The sequence below is a fragment of the Sardina pilchardus genome, chromosome 8 (assembly GCF_963854185.1).
Source record: "Sardina pilchardus chromosome 8, fSarPil1.1, whole genome shotgun sequence".
Taxonomy (NCBI): domain Eukaryota; kingdom Metazoa; phylum Chordata; class Actinopteri; order Clupeiformes; family Clupeidae; genus Sardina; species Sardina pilchardus.
The window spans coordinates 6,769,140-6,784,938 of NC_085001.1; the positions used below are offsets into that span (position 1 = coordinate 6,769,140).

General features: G+C 41.9%; 2 protein-coding genes across 3 annotated transcripts; one reads left to right on the plus strand and one right to left on the minus strand.

Moving 5' to 3' along the window:
- Positions 1–2,038: 2,038 nt before the first annotated feature.
- Positions 2,039–6,317, minus strand: spring1 (SREBF pathway regulator in golgi 1). The gene is made up of 5 exons (XM_062542513.1): positions 5,484–6,317; positions 5,226–5,382; positions 4,977–5,128; positions 4,689–4,802; positions 2,039–2,745 (listed from the first exon to the last, which is right to left on the minus strand). Exons 1-5 carry the CDS (start codon positions 5,574–5,576, stop codon positions 2,662–2,664), a joined length of 600 nt encoding a protein of 199 aa, XP_062398497.1. The 5' UTR covers positions 5,577–6,317; the 3' UTR covers positions 2,039–2,661.
- rnft2 (ring finger protein, transmembrane 2) lies at positions 5,409–15,686 on the plus strand. Of its 2 annotated transcripts, none has more exons than XM_062542511.1 (10): positions 5,409–5,609; positions 6,878–6,955; positions 7,038–7,540; positions 8,845–8,921; positions 9,086–9,186; positions 9,689–9,842; positions 11,996–12,145; positions 14,055–14,120; positions 14,529–14,630; positions 15,170–15,686. In XM_062542511.1, exons 1-10 carry the CDS (start codon positions 5,575–5,577, stop codon positions 15,302–15,304), a joined length of 1,401 nt encoding a protein of 466 aa, XP_062398495.1. In that variant the 5' UTR covers positions 5,409–5,574; the 3' UTR covers positions 15,305–15,686. The 2 variants fall into 2 exon arrangements, with proteins under 2 accessions (XP_062398495.1, XP_062398496.1); XM_062542512.1 differs by lacking the exon at positions 5,409–5,609 and adding an exon at positions 6,453–6,562.
- Positions 15,687–15,799: the final 113 nt, after the last annotated feature.

The following is a 15,799-nucleotide window of genomic DNA, read 5'->3' on the forward strand; positions in this document are numbered from 1 at the left end:
CTTAGATCATGAAACAAATCTTGGACTTATTTTGAAATATTTTTTTAGCACCCAAATGTTTTGCTGAATTTTGCTCTTTTTTCCTTTTAGTGAATTCATAATACAATTAAGTAATGTTATTTTTCTTGTTTCTCATCCCAGGGTGTGTTAAAGTGGTATTCTTCCACTTGTTCGTGCTCCTGCTCCACCATCACAAGGTTGCAGGTGTATGCAGGTTTCACAAGATTGTGGACACCACTTCAGAAGAGACTAAATCTATAATTTTTGAGTTGGTGAGTATTTTTATTTCCATTGACCATATTAAAAATCAGTTGTGTTGGACAAATAGAGAATGTGTCAGGAAATAGAAAAGACTAATTACAATTTTCAGTTGAAATGTGTCTGTTTACTGTATGCATTATCCCACAAGTTCTGATTCAATGTTTCATACTTTTACAATGTGTTGAACTTGCATGTTCTGCTCTTTTGTAGAGACGGGCTTTCAAAGTGAGTGGGTCAGATATGCAGTTTACTGACATTCAACCAGTCAATATTTCACAACCCAAACAACTTTTGATGAACCAAACTGACTGTGGACTGAAGTACATGCTCAATGCCGTTGATTTAATTAAGAAGGTTCAATCAGATGATTTAAGAGATAACAAGCTAGAGAAAGAGCTGACCGAGTTGGCCGCTAGACTGAATCAAGGCTGCAATTATGTGGAGTCAGCTTTGGGAGGAGAATGCTCCAGAAATACAAGTAAACCCCAGCTGCCGGACTCTAACTATGAGAGGAGAAGGTGGTGTCTAGGCGTGTTGGGAGAGTTTGTTAAATTTTTAAGCTCATTGAGAGAAATGCCGTGTTAACAAATGTTAACTCCTATTCACAAGTCATCTTGATTGGGTATTTGTGTTAGCACTTACCTATATTTATTTTATTGTACGGTATCATGAAATGTATTTGATGTTTTTTTGTTGTATTTATTTGTTTTTTATTTATTTATTATTATCTATTTATGAGCAGGCTTTGGATAGTAGGGCATACAAATAGAAGTGGTTGTATGACTGAAATGTTGGTGGTAAACTGCATCTATATACATCACTAATAAAGTATTGCTATTGTCAAGGTTTTTTTTTTTTTTTAATTATTTCGCTTGACCTGTTTTATAAATGTAATTTTCCAAAGCAGCTGATCTGCAAACAACTTTGATGTTATTTTATTCCCATTGGCTATTGAAGCAACATACTGTAAGACTATGATGCAGATTCATCAGTCATAAGTTTGACTCGAGCTTCTGACAGTGCTTTAGAGGAAGCAGGTGCAGGCTCTGGTTTGATCAGGATCCAGTGGTGTAATGAATCCCATATGACTCCTCATTAATCAAAATGTCAACGCAAAGAAAAACTTGGTGGGGGCATAATTATTTTTTACTTCATTTCAATACAGCTTTTATGCTCTGCGTCTGCAGGATGATTAATTGTCTGGTGATGGACCTGATCTTCCCATGTGAACTTAATTGCCATAAAAAAAAGTATGTTGTTACCACAGAGTTACTTGGTCTGATGCATCTGCTGTCTTGTCATGGACTCGTGGCGTTGAGAGACAACTGGGGGTTCCCCTAAGAATGTTTCAAATTACCTCCTCAACCCACAAGTAAAGATAACCGCTGGGTGTATGTGTATGACAACAAACAACTAAAGAATTCATCAGAAACAATGTTGCTCATTCATTCTATAAGGAATCACATTCACACCTGTATGGATCAGTGGGGTGTATCTGTATCTCAAGTAGGTGTAGAGACAAACTTGGGTAAGTTAACCCAGCGAAACAGTTCACCAACTAATAGAGGAGCCCTATGGCTTAATTTCTATAACTAAACCAAGCTTAAGTTTAGCTTAGGCACTTCTTACTGTCAGTTAACTTAGCCAAGTTTACCACAAAACCACCAACTTGAAATACCTCCCAATTCCATTTCAGAAAGGAATATCCATTTCACCAATTCACATTAAGGAATACACCACTTGTGTGTGTTATACAACCACCAGTCAAATTGAGATGTATGGATCTGTCACAGTTTTTTTATTAAATAAAAAATGACTATGTTCTACTAGATACTGTATTTGTTACATATGGCCATTGCTTGTGTAGTTTGCAATAATCTCCCATAGGGCAATAACAAACTCATTTGTTTAGTATGGTTTCACCAGTTTAACACACAAAAAAAAGCATCTTCCATGACATGATGTAAGAAACATAAAATACAACAATTCAACCCCATCAGCCATTGATTGCGATCGTTTTGGTCCTGATCAGAACCCAGGCCTGGCACATCAGGGTCAAATGTGAGCCTAGATCTTCCCACAGGCCAGCTGCTATGTGGGTACTAACGAAACACAAGGCTCATCTCTGATGAAGTAAGAAAGCAGTCTATGCACTTATGAAGTGTACACTTTCAGACATGAGGTTTTTTTTTTTTTTTTTGTAAACTTCCTCAGCCCACCCATCAGTCTACTGCAGATAGAAATGGGCGGGTGGGGGAGGGTGAGCGGTGATACAATGTTCAGTCAAGTTTCCATTTGAGTAACACATTCATGAGTCTTGACTGGTGTGTTACGTCTTCAGCCAGTGTCCTTCATTATTCCGGTATTTGAAAGCCTCAGATGGAGAGGTGTCCAAATCGGTCATATTGGCAGAAGCTCTGGTGGGCTTTCTCCATAGCAGTATTTGGCTTGTGGGTTCCTGTATGTGTTTTCATGCTGAACACTCTGGAAAAGCAGAGGGGAGAATGCAGTTAACAGTAAATTCATAGGGACATTAAAGTAACATCATGTAGGCCCCGGCAGTGGCGCAACTGGCTGGGGCACCTGCACCGTACGCTGGAGACCCGAGTTCGATTCCCGCCCCGTGGTCCTTTCCAGATCCCACCCTGACTCTCTCCCACTCACTTCCTGTCATTCTCTCTACTGTCCTGTCCAAATAAAGGCATAAAAAGCCCAAAAAATAATCTAAAAAAAAAAAAAAAAAAAGTAACATCATGTAGTTTTTTCTAAAAGATTCAAATTCAAATCAATTTTGAAGAGAGATAATGATATAGCAGTGATATATAATGGTGTCTGTCATTGATACTGTGTGCCCTGAACAGCTGGTATTATGCTACATTACAAACAACTTGGACTTTGGAGGTTGGCCTTCAGTTCAGATTTTGAAGTAAGGGTAGACTGACTTGCTGGTTCCGTTGTACTTTTTGTAAGTTTTTCTGGAATGAAATTGGGAATTATCCAACTTCTGAATTGTTTTGGAATGCAGCAATGCAATACTGTATACTAATAGACTGGGTAAATCCAGCTTGATCTGCTGGCAATTGGATTTTCCCCTCCAGCTCAGGCTGGAAACCTGCACATTTATCTCTCCTGTTTCCTGTCCACATTTGCTGGAACCAATCACAAACTAGCTTATCCACCAGGCGCACCCGGATTGTTGGTCTGATTGGTTGAAGGACTATCCAAATGTGTACAGACCATTTGAACTATACCAATTGATCATGCCTGTTGTAATGCCTCAGTAGAAATACTGTACAGCGCAGACTTCCTAGACTAATGATCAATCTTAAAAGATTGAGCTTAGTCTGGTGGTAGCCAGGCTAATATAACACTTAATGCACTGGGTACCGCTTTAGCATTAAGACACTTGAAAAACGCCCCTTAACTCATTGGCTGCCAGCGATTTTCAGTGCAGAGCGCTCCATACTGCCAGACGTTTTACAGCATTTTGACTGTTTTTCCAAGATCCACCGAACGGTGAGCTTTATGACTATGTAAACACCGAAGGTACCAAATGAAAGAGTAGACTCTCTTCTTTCACCAGGAAAAACGGCTTGTTTCTATCGTTTTCCGTTCTTTAGTAATCGTCAGTAGAACATGGGTTAGTTTTGCTAAAAACACCTGTTTTTGACCAAAACATGGAGAAAACAATCTTTTTGTGAAAATCAACTTTTCAACGTTAGCGTTTCAGTAGTATGTCAACCACGATTGCACTGTTATCTCGTCAGTCTCGTCAAGGTTGCTAGGGACTCTGATGGTCGCTAAAGACTCTGAACAGGATGTTAGACTTAGCAAGCTAGCACTAGCAAGGTTGTTGTTAGTCTATATCGCAATATCCAATGTAAATGGATCATACCATTCACGTGTTTTCCATCCTTGATGTAAGAAGTAAGCATATTTATTCCCTGCATCGCGTGCAAACTAGATCCACTGTGGTCGATCTTCAGTGTGTTTGCTAGTTGTCTCTGCATGACTTGTGCACTCTAGGCAGATACTAATGATCCAAATGGCACTGTTGCCATCTAGAGGTTCGGATCGCTAGTGCAGTCTGTTTACAAGCCTGAAACTCTGCCAGATCGTTCCCAAGCCCACCCAGGAGCCCTCCCCATTGAAAACGGCAATTGACGTCTATAGACGTATGTGTCTAAATTGACGTTTAAAGACGTCAATGGCAGTTAATGAGTTAAGGGCTAGCCAGTACATAGAAAAGTGACAACAAAGGGTCAAGACATTTTTGCATCATATTGCTTTAACTGGGAAAAAATAAATTAGCATGAGAGCTGTCATTTTCAACACAGATGGCAGCCGAAAAGTCTGGTGTTCCACCAGGATGTGAGAACCAGCTGATTTTAAAGTTCCCTTCCAAGAATGTTGACTGAAGCACGTACTTGTGAAGAAGTTCTGCACTTGGCTAGGCAAAGCTCAAAGTGATCTTCCACTGCTGTGAAGAGGTTCTGAAAACCCTCTGCAGCCCGGTTGAGAAAGCGCTCCAGAAGAGGTTGCTAGGAAAAAATGGTGTAGAATAGATAAAAGGATGTCTCAGCCAGGTATTTTCTAACAATAATTACGAAAACAGTTGTACTTTCAGTGTTTTTGTTCCTCATTCTGTCAATTCACTGTGTGAAACATGCCATATTTAAATACCACAGTCAGTGTGAGGATAGCAAACGGAATACCTTGTCAGGTTGAAGGCAACAAGATACACAGTATTCATAGATGCTGCAGCATCCATTGGCCAGGCAGGTTTTGCAAATGTACTGGCGGGAACTAGGTGCATTTACATTACAGCAGCCATTCACCAACATGTCCTTTCGCTCACACACATATCCTGTGTAGACAAACACCACCGTAAGAGGTCCAGTACTGCAAACAACACAATTTGAAATTGTCAACTGTCATCACTACACATATATTATGCATTTTACCTAATTCGTCTGTGAGGAGAATCTTGCCCTGTATAGAATTCCTGCATTGTGTTATTTGTCTGCTGCTATTGCCCAAGTTGAATCGGACCTTCCATGGAATGTGATGATCGGAGTCCCTCAATTCCAAGAGGGTCCGGTCTCCGATGGTCCGCTCCTCCTGCACGAACAAGATGATTATTCAGTGCATCGGTTAATTAGATCGAATGGCATATTTTTCACATGTTTTATATTCAAAAGACAAAAGAATACAGCACCTACCCGCTTTAATGTACTAGTGAGAAAGTAGATCAGGGACAATCCAAAAACAACCCCCAAGACCCAACGCTTCCTCAAGAGTCTACGTAACACCATGGAGACGTTCTTTGGAATATGTGCCAGGTCCAGGTAGCTAACAGATAGCTTGATGAAATTACCCTTGACCTCTTTTGGTCAAACAATAAGGAATACAAATGTATAACGTCTAACCTTGCATTAGTCAGCACTACTTGCAGGGGATACTAGTAGGACAGCTAGCTAATTTCGTTGACACTTCGATTAACTTACGATAGAGGGATCTCGCTAGCTAATGTTAGCTATGTGTTGTTAGCTATCAGGCCAGGTAACAGCTATTAACGTTAGTTGAGTAGGACGAACCCTCGTTTCCATTAAGAAAACGGTGCTTTTCTAACCCATTTTTAAATAAAACATTAAAAATGATCTTGCCGATGTGAGCCAATTCTCTACTAGGTCAACACACCGATTATAACAGTACGCCTAACGCTATTGACAAGCTTGTGCTCATGACAAGACAACTCTGTGTTGGTATTTATCGCTAACGTTAACTGACTAGCCGTTAGCCAGGTCTTGCTAATTAGCTCGTTATTAACTTAAATATGTTTACGGTAAACGACCCAGTTGTTAATGTATGTTAACGACAATACAAGCATCCTACAGTAAAATTGTAACGTTATGTATGTAGACTCTTCTTATTCAAATGTCACACAACACTTAGCTGTTAGAGAGGTTTTCAGCCCTGCGCTGTGGCTACTGCTAGCTAAGCATGGGATAAATGAACGTTACTGTGGCCTTGTCAAAGCAGTAGCATCTAGCACTGCAGAGAACCAAAACAATTTTCCAGGTCCCAGGGGATCCTGTCCGAACGAGCTGTGTGACTGGCTGGCGGATGGTGAAATATTTTCTGATTGGTTCTGTAAATAACGTCATACCGGAAAACTGATGGCTAAGACCCGCCCATGTACATTGCAGATTGGAGTAGTAGGTAAACTCTGCTAACAGGTGTAGCTGTGGTCAAACAGCTGGCCATAACTGAATGAACAGCTAAATGTAGTATGTGTACGGTAAGAAGGCATCGTGAACTACTAAAGCCCCTTGTTAATATCAAGGTGTTATGTAAATAGTCTTCAGTGCCATTCAACATTGCTAGTCATGTCAGTGCTAGCGTGTCTAGCTAATTCATTCATTGCAGTCTATCTTCGTGCAAGTGCTTTTGTGCATTGTTTATTTTCCAGTCCCCCCCTCTTTATTCTTTCTGTTCATCCCATATGATGTGCTATGCTTTGGTTAAGTTGTTTTTAAGCATAGAATGACTACTGTTCCACGCTAGCTTTGTCACAAGACGTGTTGACGATTAATTTGATTCCGTCCATGTTCAGTTTTGGAGCACTTGCTGACAGACTGGGTGCCATGCAGAGAAGACACAGCAGTAACACAGATGGCATGCCACCAGAGAGGTTTGCATACAGTTTTATTTCAGTTCACTCACTGTGACATAAACTGTGAAATAAATGTAATTCTGTTGTTTCTTTGTCATAGGAACAGGAGCCAAACACTAGGCTCTGAAAGCAGCCTCGATGAAGGTGGAGTATTTGACTGCCTTAAGCCAGACTCTCCCACAACCCCTCAGCAACTCTTCTCTGGATTGGTTGGGGTGTCGTCTGGCGCGGTGACCTCGGCACCCTTCCAGGCTGCTGGGCTGGTCTTGGGCTCGCCTCCGGACGTGTTCATCCAGATGACCACGTCCTCCAGGGAGGAGAGTTCCCACCGCACCGAGAGCCAGCCGTTCCTGCCTCGCCAGGCCCAGCACCATCTTCATCACCATCACCACTTCCACCAGGCATCGCAGAGCCGCTCCTCGCTGCTGCACTCGGCCTCCTCCTCCGTCACTGACCGCCACAGCAGCCGGGACGAGGTGGGCGAGGACCCCTCCACCCCTGCACCGGCCCTCTCAGAGCTTAAGGCAGTGGTCAGCTGGTTGCAGAGGGGCATCCCCTTTATCCTAATACTCCTGGTCAAAGTGTGTTTCCAGCATAAGTTAGGTAAGGAGGCATGTTTGCACACAAACACAAGCACACACTCTCATTCACGTGGGCATACAGGCCTAACAATAGTGCACTCATCATTCATCAGTATACATTCATAGGAAATGGACATGGCTAATGACAATTTCATCTAATCTGTCAGGTCTTTAATTTCAACTTTATTAAAATCCCAGAGGGCAAATAGTTTTATAGGCCAAGACAATACAACACACAACAGTTTGTTTTAATCCTTGGTACCCCGGAATAGGTACCTGAAGGGAGGGTCAGGAATTCTGAGTGAAGTGGGTAAATGAGTCCTGCACATTTTCTAAAATGGGGTGTAACGGTGTGTCCCTCGGTTTTGCATTCACTTGTAAAGTTAATTTTCCTGTTTTTTTGTGGAGTGTTGGAGTATTGTGTGTAGCTTAATGAGAAACAAAAAAAAAAATCATTTTAAGATGAGTCTGAGTCATACCATAATGTGGTAAACTTGAAAGGGTCTGAAAACTTTCTGGTTGAACTGTACGTCTCTGCACTCTATATTCTCCCCCCTAATGATGGTATGTGTTAGCCTTGGTGTTCCCATCCTGCCTTTCGCGGTGATTTCATTCACGCTGCTAAGGCAGTCTGGAAACGAACACCCAAATTTTCGCCAGATGTTGGCGACCAATCACAGAACAGGGGAAAAAGCAAGACCATGATGAGCTATGCACAGACGCATTTGATAGACATCCGTGGTGCCCAATGAACGGATCTGGGCATTTTTTCAAATACGAGAAAATGAATGTCTGGTTGCCAGACCACGTCTCATTTGAGAAGTGGTAGGCGCTAGCCAGGCTAGGTATGTGTAGGGACTGGGGATTTTAGTCTGAAATCGATTGACATCTCTTTGGTTTTGGTTGTATTAAGCTGTAAAAATACAGCATCACATCAAGCATCAAAATCATCCAAAACTGGATTTTCTCATCCTTGCAATAACAAATCATCGGCAAACCTCACCATGTGCCAGTTTTCATACTGACTGCAGCAGTCATTTGTTTGCAGGATATGTATACAATATGTTTCAAAACACTGGGCCTAGCTGCTCAGCGCCTACCTAAGTGTTTTCAGAACAAGTGCAACCTCAGTATACAAGCATACAGCTGGGTTTAGAAACGTTGATGTATGCCATCTAAAACACTAGCTTTGAGGTTTTCTCACAATCTCCTGATAAAGTCATTGATTGATCTTTTGCGCATTAAGCATAGTTTTGTGGTTGATCAGTCTTGCCCTGCTTAGAAGATTTTGCTTGATGCTGTGTCCTTTGCCATTGTCGTTTCTAGGTATTGCTGTATGTATTGGAATGGCAAGCACGTTTGCCTTTGCCAACTCGGCTCTGAAACACCAGGTGTCTTTACGGGTAATAATTCACAGTTCCTCTCTCTACTGATAGCACTGTCTAGGTCCAAGTAAAGTCACCTTCATAAAGAAATATAGATTTACAATATCCAGTACAGGTGCCTCTTTGGTTCTGTGATGAATGTGACCAAAGAACTGTGCTTAACCTCTATTTGTGTGTTACAGGAGGAGAGGTCTGTGTTTGTCACGCTCTGGATTGTGGTTTTCCTCGCAGGGAACATTGCGTACCTGTATTACACATTTAGTTCAGAAGAGCTCTACAACAGGTAGGCCCACCTTTAACATGCTTATTATTAATGAGCTGGCTCTCAGTGCACCACAGTCCAATCCTTCATGATCATGTTCATGTTTACACCTACGTTGTGAAAACTGTTTACTCAGTGACTCAGTTTATTCATCTTCATTTTCTCTACTTAGTTATTCATGCCATGTAGAATTCTGTTGTGTTGGGTTGTGTGTGTGTGTGTTTGTGTTTTTTTTTTTAGAGGCGCATGACATCATACATTTGTGTTTGGAGTCTGTTGATGTTGTTTTTGCGTTTCATTCCTTCATTTGTCCCATTTTTTCAAATTCCTGCAATGCATCTTTGGTTTTCCGTAGGTATATTTTACCATGTGTCTTCTTAGCATGTGAGTATTTCTGGTATATTACATCCCCATTTCTGGCCAAGTGCAAAGCAAAGGCCTTCACAAGCCCTCTCATGGTCATGCTAATGTTGATCCATGTCTCTCTCTGACAGCAGACTTTTTTATTATTCTATTCTTACAGCCTTATATTTGCCAAGCCAAGTATCAACAGCTTTGACTTCTTCGATCTCATCTGGGTGGTTGGCATCACTGATTTTGTCCTGAAGTATATCACCATTGGATTCAAATGCATCATTCTGTTCCTTCCCAAAATCCTCCTGGCTTTCAAATCCAGGGTAAGAAATCGCCATGATAAAATAGATAATACCTGCTGTGGGATTCGGTTAGAAATGCCATTTTATTCTTATAGAAAAATATTTCATTAACTGTTTATTTAGTTTAATTTTATTTAGTCCATTATGTTGCAGTCTTGCATTTTGGATGCTTTCGATGAGTCATGGAAAAAAACCTTTTCACTATTTGATTTGACCACTATCAAAGTGTGACCAACAGTAATACATCTTACTGCCTCCCGGAACGTTGACATAGAGAACAATTCCTCTAGAGTTCCTCAGGCAGTAATTATGAGGATATCAACGTATTGTGCTCTGGTCCTGTTGAGCATCCTCTCCATCATGGTGGCAATAGTCAGTCGCCGCGTGTGGACGATGCGGACCAGGGGTGACCGAGTTTGCCCGTGTTGCCCTGATGCACAGGCCAATCAATGCGAGCAGGCACGCAGGCTGTGAGCTCATGTCCCGCCGGGAGCGTGGCGGAGTGAGGTCACCGCTCCCATGGGCCCCGCCTGTTGTCTTGTTTATGGGAGAGAGCATCTCCGTCACCGTGCCACCCGCTACTCCTGCTCCTGGTCTCGCCGCTCCTGCCCCCCCCTCAACAGCAGGACACATTCTATGGAGCGTTTCTATGGATGTGTGTTTGTTACATTGTAGCTTTAGAGTTCCACAGTATGGCGTAACACCTCAATTGCCATGTTGTACTATTTTGATGCTCGGGAGGAACGATCAGTGACGTTCTGATTGTGTTTGACACTTCTGTACCTCATAGATGGGCCTTGTTTGCTTTAACCTTAAATCTCGGTCTATAATGATATTCAGTTCCAGTCTGTTACTTTACAATGACTTAAAGATTGAATGATACCAGACCCAACAGCGAAACATGCTGGCTAGCCCAAGGTTCTCTGGTCATCCCTGTAAAGTTGTTACGGCGCATCAAAAGGATCAAATGGCCGCTTTGTTTGCCTGACTGACGCACATTTGAAAATGTCGGCTGGTGGGTTTACTCCACTACAAATATCAGAAAAATAAGCACCTTCTCAGAGAGTGGGCTATCTTTCAGTTCCTGGCTGTGGTCCAGTTGTGGTTTGGGCTTCGCTTAAGGAATGAAGGCAAAGATAAATTGCCTAGTGGTAGAGGTCGCCCACCTCTGTCAGGCAGTTAGTGGGGGATCCAACAAGAGTGATTAATCGCTGTCAGGCGATATCCATCGGCTCATTATGCATGGCGGCATGTTTATGGGCGTAATGTGATCACTTAGCTCTGGTGGTTTTGTTATTGTTTTTAATCTGTTTGTGTATTTATTGCTTTACCTTGCCTGGGACTTTAATCATTGCACAGATCCTCAGAGACGCGGGTGACCTCTGTCAGCGACGCTCTCCCTGGGCGAGGGGGCACTGATGTGAGGAGCGGCGCCCACGGGTTGGCGCTGTGGCTGAGCGAGAAGGGAGAGAGGGAAGGGGTGGCAGGTGGTGCGGGTGGCTGCCAGCCTGTCGTGCAGCGTGGGTAAACTGCCCACGCTGCTGTGAAGCTGCCGAACTCTGGAGGCAGGCCAGGCCTGTGGCGGACGTCTCTGCCGCTTGGCTCCCTGAAGCTCGTTCTCTCTCTCTCTCTCTCTCTCTCTCTCTCTCTCTCTCTCTCTCACGCACACCCTGCAGGGTTGTATCTGTGTGTGGTAGCTCCAGTTTGACAAGGCCCCCAGCTCTACTGTACCTCGTAATGGAAGCTCACTCTTTACGGGGGAGACTTGGCTTGGATGCGGGCCAGGTGCGGGCAGCCTCAGCTGCTATGGGAGACTGGTCTTTAAGGAAGGGTCATGCAGCAGTGCTAAAGCCATGCTGGTGTTCACTGAACACTTTTAACCTGCTGCCCAGTGATTCACTTATCATGCATGTCAGCCTGTGCCTATTGTAAAGAGGATAAGAAGCAGTAACTTGGTAGAATATAGTAAGATGGTACATATGCTTGCTTTTTTACTTTGACATACAATCTGTTGAAGTGACTTTCCATTATCAGTTAGTAACGGTCACAACGGTCATACAATTCTGTTAATCTCTGCTAACCTCAGACTTGATCAGCATGTTTTTCAGTCCTTCATCCTTCAGTCCTAGACAGCCTTTCTCTTTGTGACCTTCATCTCCCTCTTGTCACACCAGGGGAAGTTCTATTTGATCATAGAGGAGCTGAGTCAACTGTTCCGGGCTTTGGTGCCCATCCAGTTGTGGTACAAGTACATTATGGGGGAAGACCCTTCAAACAGCTATTTCCTCGGGGCCATGCTGATAATCATCTACAGCCTTTGCAAGGTAATGCTGCTTGCTGATTTGATACCATATCTGCTCAGCCTCTGTCTGCTCTCAGCCTCTGTCTGGTAAAAAAAAAAAAAAAAAAAAAGAAAAGATGCATGGATTTTGGAGATATCAAAATTTAAGAGACTGTTCCACATCAGCAGCAATCAAGGATATGAAATGAGAGAAATAATACAAGTAAAACAGTTCAGCGAAGCCACAGCTGTTGTCTGGAAGAGTCAGTGTAGCAGCATATTGCAAAATTAGTGTGGCAGTGCCACAGAAACAGCGCACTGGGTTGAATGGCGAGGTGGAACACATGCAACAAAGTAGATGGATTTCTCTGGTTAAGAACCCAAGACAGAGCTGTGCCAGCAGACATGGTGGCTGCAGCAGGATGTTGATCTGAACCACAAGTGTCATGAGAGGAGCCTGTGATATGTATGATAGGAATAAGGATGTGTAAGGGCTTTGAAGGACTCTGAAGTCAACTATATATTGTACCTCCCATATTATTGATATTTAAATGTGAAAATTGTATACATCATGCTAATGAATCAGGCACAAATACTTTACTAGAGTAGGTGAGTGATAGCTTTGCACACATTTTAGTAAATGTCCAGCTTGATGAAAGGAAGAGGGATGTGTTGAGGCAATACAGAATTCTATATGTATTCATGTTTGAATGTGATATTTTATATCTGCTTTATCAAGGCGAAAGCAATATAGACAAAGATGGATGAGGTTAAGATAAAAAAAAATTAAGTGATGTTGTGAAAGTTTCAACAGTCATAATTCAGATGAGAGAAGGAAAGGAAAAGCCAGAAGAAACAACAAAATGTCTCTATATGGGTCATTTCTATGTCAAATCAGACAAAATCTAGGAAAATGTCTCAGATGTTGCTGAAAGTTTGTCGACTTAATGTGTAGACCTGTTTCACCCTTGATTTTGTATAATGTTTACACTCTCAGAAATGCGTTACTGTGAAGGCCATGTTTGGGCATTGATATCTTAAAAAGTATTATTCCTATGCCTGCCCAATAGGATAGAAGGGAAACATATTCTCAGTATGAATGGACCATTAAAGGTTTGTACTGCAAGGCGCTAGATTTTGAACAGATCGCAAAACTAATGATATTGAGGGTCTTGTAAACGAATCTATTGTGTCCACATGGCATCAGGATCAGTATTGTATCGGTAAAGACAATACTTTATGAAGGTTGAGCCAATATTTCAGGACTCTGCAATAAATGCACATGATGATATTAAGGATACAACGAGCTGTGATACAGTATGCATTTTTTTGGTAATTTGTGTAGGACTAAAATGGTATGTGGGGTAGCTACAGTAGCAGGAACACAAAAATCAATGTGGGAAAAGCTCTGTTTTTTCATGTACCATGATGTACCATGTTTCATTCATAGATAAATACACTTACTTGGTTACATTGTACCAATGCATTTTCATTTTTGTCCCTGACAAGAACAATGATTTTGACTCCATTTATATATCTATGGTACATCATTGACCCTATTTACACTAAATGCCCACCTACTGAGCTACTTTCACATTGGTTTCTTCATTTAGACAAGGTTTGAACAAAATCTGAGATGCTGCAGCAGCAACCTTATCTGATTTGACATGGAATTACCCCTATTTGATGCTTCCTGATCATAAAGCAAAGCTATGTTAAAAGATGAAGAGAACAAAAACCTCTTTGGTAATATTCTGTGTATGCCCTGTTACAATACATGAGAAGGTTTTGAAAGTAATGACGTTAACTTAGACCTCAAGCTGACACAGATTGGTTTCTGTAGTACTCCTATGATGACTATACAAAATAACACTAAAAAGAATTGTGTTGTAGTAGACTCCTATAATGACTGTTTGAATGACCAAGTTACCACAATCTTGTTTTTTTTTCAGTCCTTTGATGTTTGTGGGAGAATATCAGCCATCCGCAAAGCCTTGGTGGTTCTGTGTAGCTCTCAGGTAGGCTGCATGTATGTCTTTTTTCACTTTCAACCAAAGACTTTCTAATGACGAGACACAGCACTCAAAGAATCCTCCATAGACATGCCTAGGCGTAGTTCGTAACTCCAATATGGCAGTTGTCAACACATATCCCATGCCTTCCTGTATGCCTCCCCATTCACTTGAATAGGAAAATAGATGTCCAATAATTGCCCAAATTGTGTTCCCAAGATGGCCACCGAGTGGGGGAAACTTTGCTTTAACTCATGTGACATGATGGAATAGTAGAAAGTTAGTGGTTAAAACGATTCTGCTGTACTATGGGATTGCAGGTTGGCGTCTTCTACTTACCAATGTCCCTGCTATGAAGCATTATCATGCTTTGCTTCATTTGTTTTGTTTTGTTTTGTTTTGTTGTTCTTGCAGAGTTACGGCATGAGGGCTAGCAGCCAGCAGTGCACTGAAGCAGGAGACGTGTGTGCCATCTGCCAGTCTGAGTTCAGAGACCCTGTGGCTTTGCTCTGCCAGGTATTACATACAGCATTGTTCAAAAGTTTGGGATCCCTCAGTTGATTTTGAAAAGCAAAAGGAAACTCTTTGACTAAAGGAAAGTCTTAAGAACACAATTACTATCACAAGTAAAAAATCCATGACTACATCGTAGTTCATTTTGGCTAAATTTCATATTCAAACTCAACTTCATGGATGCTGTCATGGGGCATTTCTTAGTGACCCCAAGCCAACTGTACATGTATGCCAAATGCTCACTTCTACTACCCCACCTAAAGACACCCTCTGGCCAGTGTCAGACAGAGTGAGGATGATCTCTTAGGAGCTTTCACATCTTCGCTGTCTGGGACGATGTTAAGCACCCCATACTTTCTGTTATTGAAGATCAGAGCCACATTCATAAGATGTAAGGTTTAGTAGAGGTTTACATAATGCAGTTGCTATCAAAAAGAAAGGTTGCTTTGCAGTTTTCTCCCACTAAAAAACATTGGAAACAAAAGGTCAAAGCTTCACTGTTGAAATGAATCATTTCCTTTTTGTGTTTTTGTGCCAACTAGCACGTCTTCTGTGAGGACTGTCTGTGCCAGTGGTTTGATCGAGAGCGAACATGCCCGCTGTGCCGCTCGGCAGTCATTGAGACGGTACGCTGCTGGAAGGATGGCACCACCTCGGCACACTTTCAGATCTATTAGCCGCTTCTAAACATTCCCCAGAGGTCTGGCACAGAACTGGACATCTCTGTAGTCACAGGCTCATACGTTTTAGTCACTGGTTGTTACATGAATGTAGACATTGAATACTACAAAAGAGACAAGAAACTCAAAAATTCCATTAATGTGTCAAAGACTGTGTTGGCAATGGCTACCTGGTACATGCATACTGATCTGCACATTATGTGGCTCTGTTGCAGTATTGCACTGTTAGTTTTGTATTTGCCACTCAACTGAGTAATTAAAATGTGAACACAGCATTGTCTGAATATTAACAGCATTTTTTTATTTGAAATCATTATTGACCGTCATATTATTTAAGCTACTCAAAACAGTAAATAAAATGGCAAGTTTCAGTGTTCAACAGTCTTGTTCAGTGTATGTCCTCTTTAATATGCACATTTTTTACATGGTAATTGGTACTTTACCTGCCAAGTATATACATATGTGACTGGGGAAAAAACAACACAGGTTGCA

Bases quoted from the DNA above. Each gene is read 5' to 3' on its own strand.
- rnft2 (XM_062542511.1), top strand. From the start codon at position 5,575: ATGGAGACGTTCTTTGGAATATGTGCCAGGTCCAG. The intron at 5,610-6,877 runs GTAGCTAACAGA...GTCCATGTTCAG, and splicing joins GGAATATGTGCCAGGTCCAG to TTTTGGAGCACTTGCTGACA. The intron at 8,922-9,085 runs GTAATAATTCAC...TGTGTGTTACAG, and splicing joins AACACCAGGTGTCTTTACGG to GAGGAGAGGTCTGTGTTTGT.
- spring1 (XM_062542513.1), bottom strand. From the start codon at position 5,576: ATGGTGTTACGTAGACTCTTGAGGAAGCGTTGGGTCTTGGGGGTTGTT. The intron at 5,383-5,483 runs GTAGGTGCTGTA...TTGTTCGTGCAG, and splicing joins TCACTAGTACATTAAAGCGG to GAGGAGCGGACCATCGGAGA. The intron at 5,129-5,225 runs GTAAAATGCATA...TTGTCTACACAG, and splicing joins TCTCCTCACAGACGAATTAG to GATATGTGTGTGAGCGAAAG.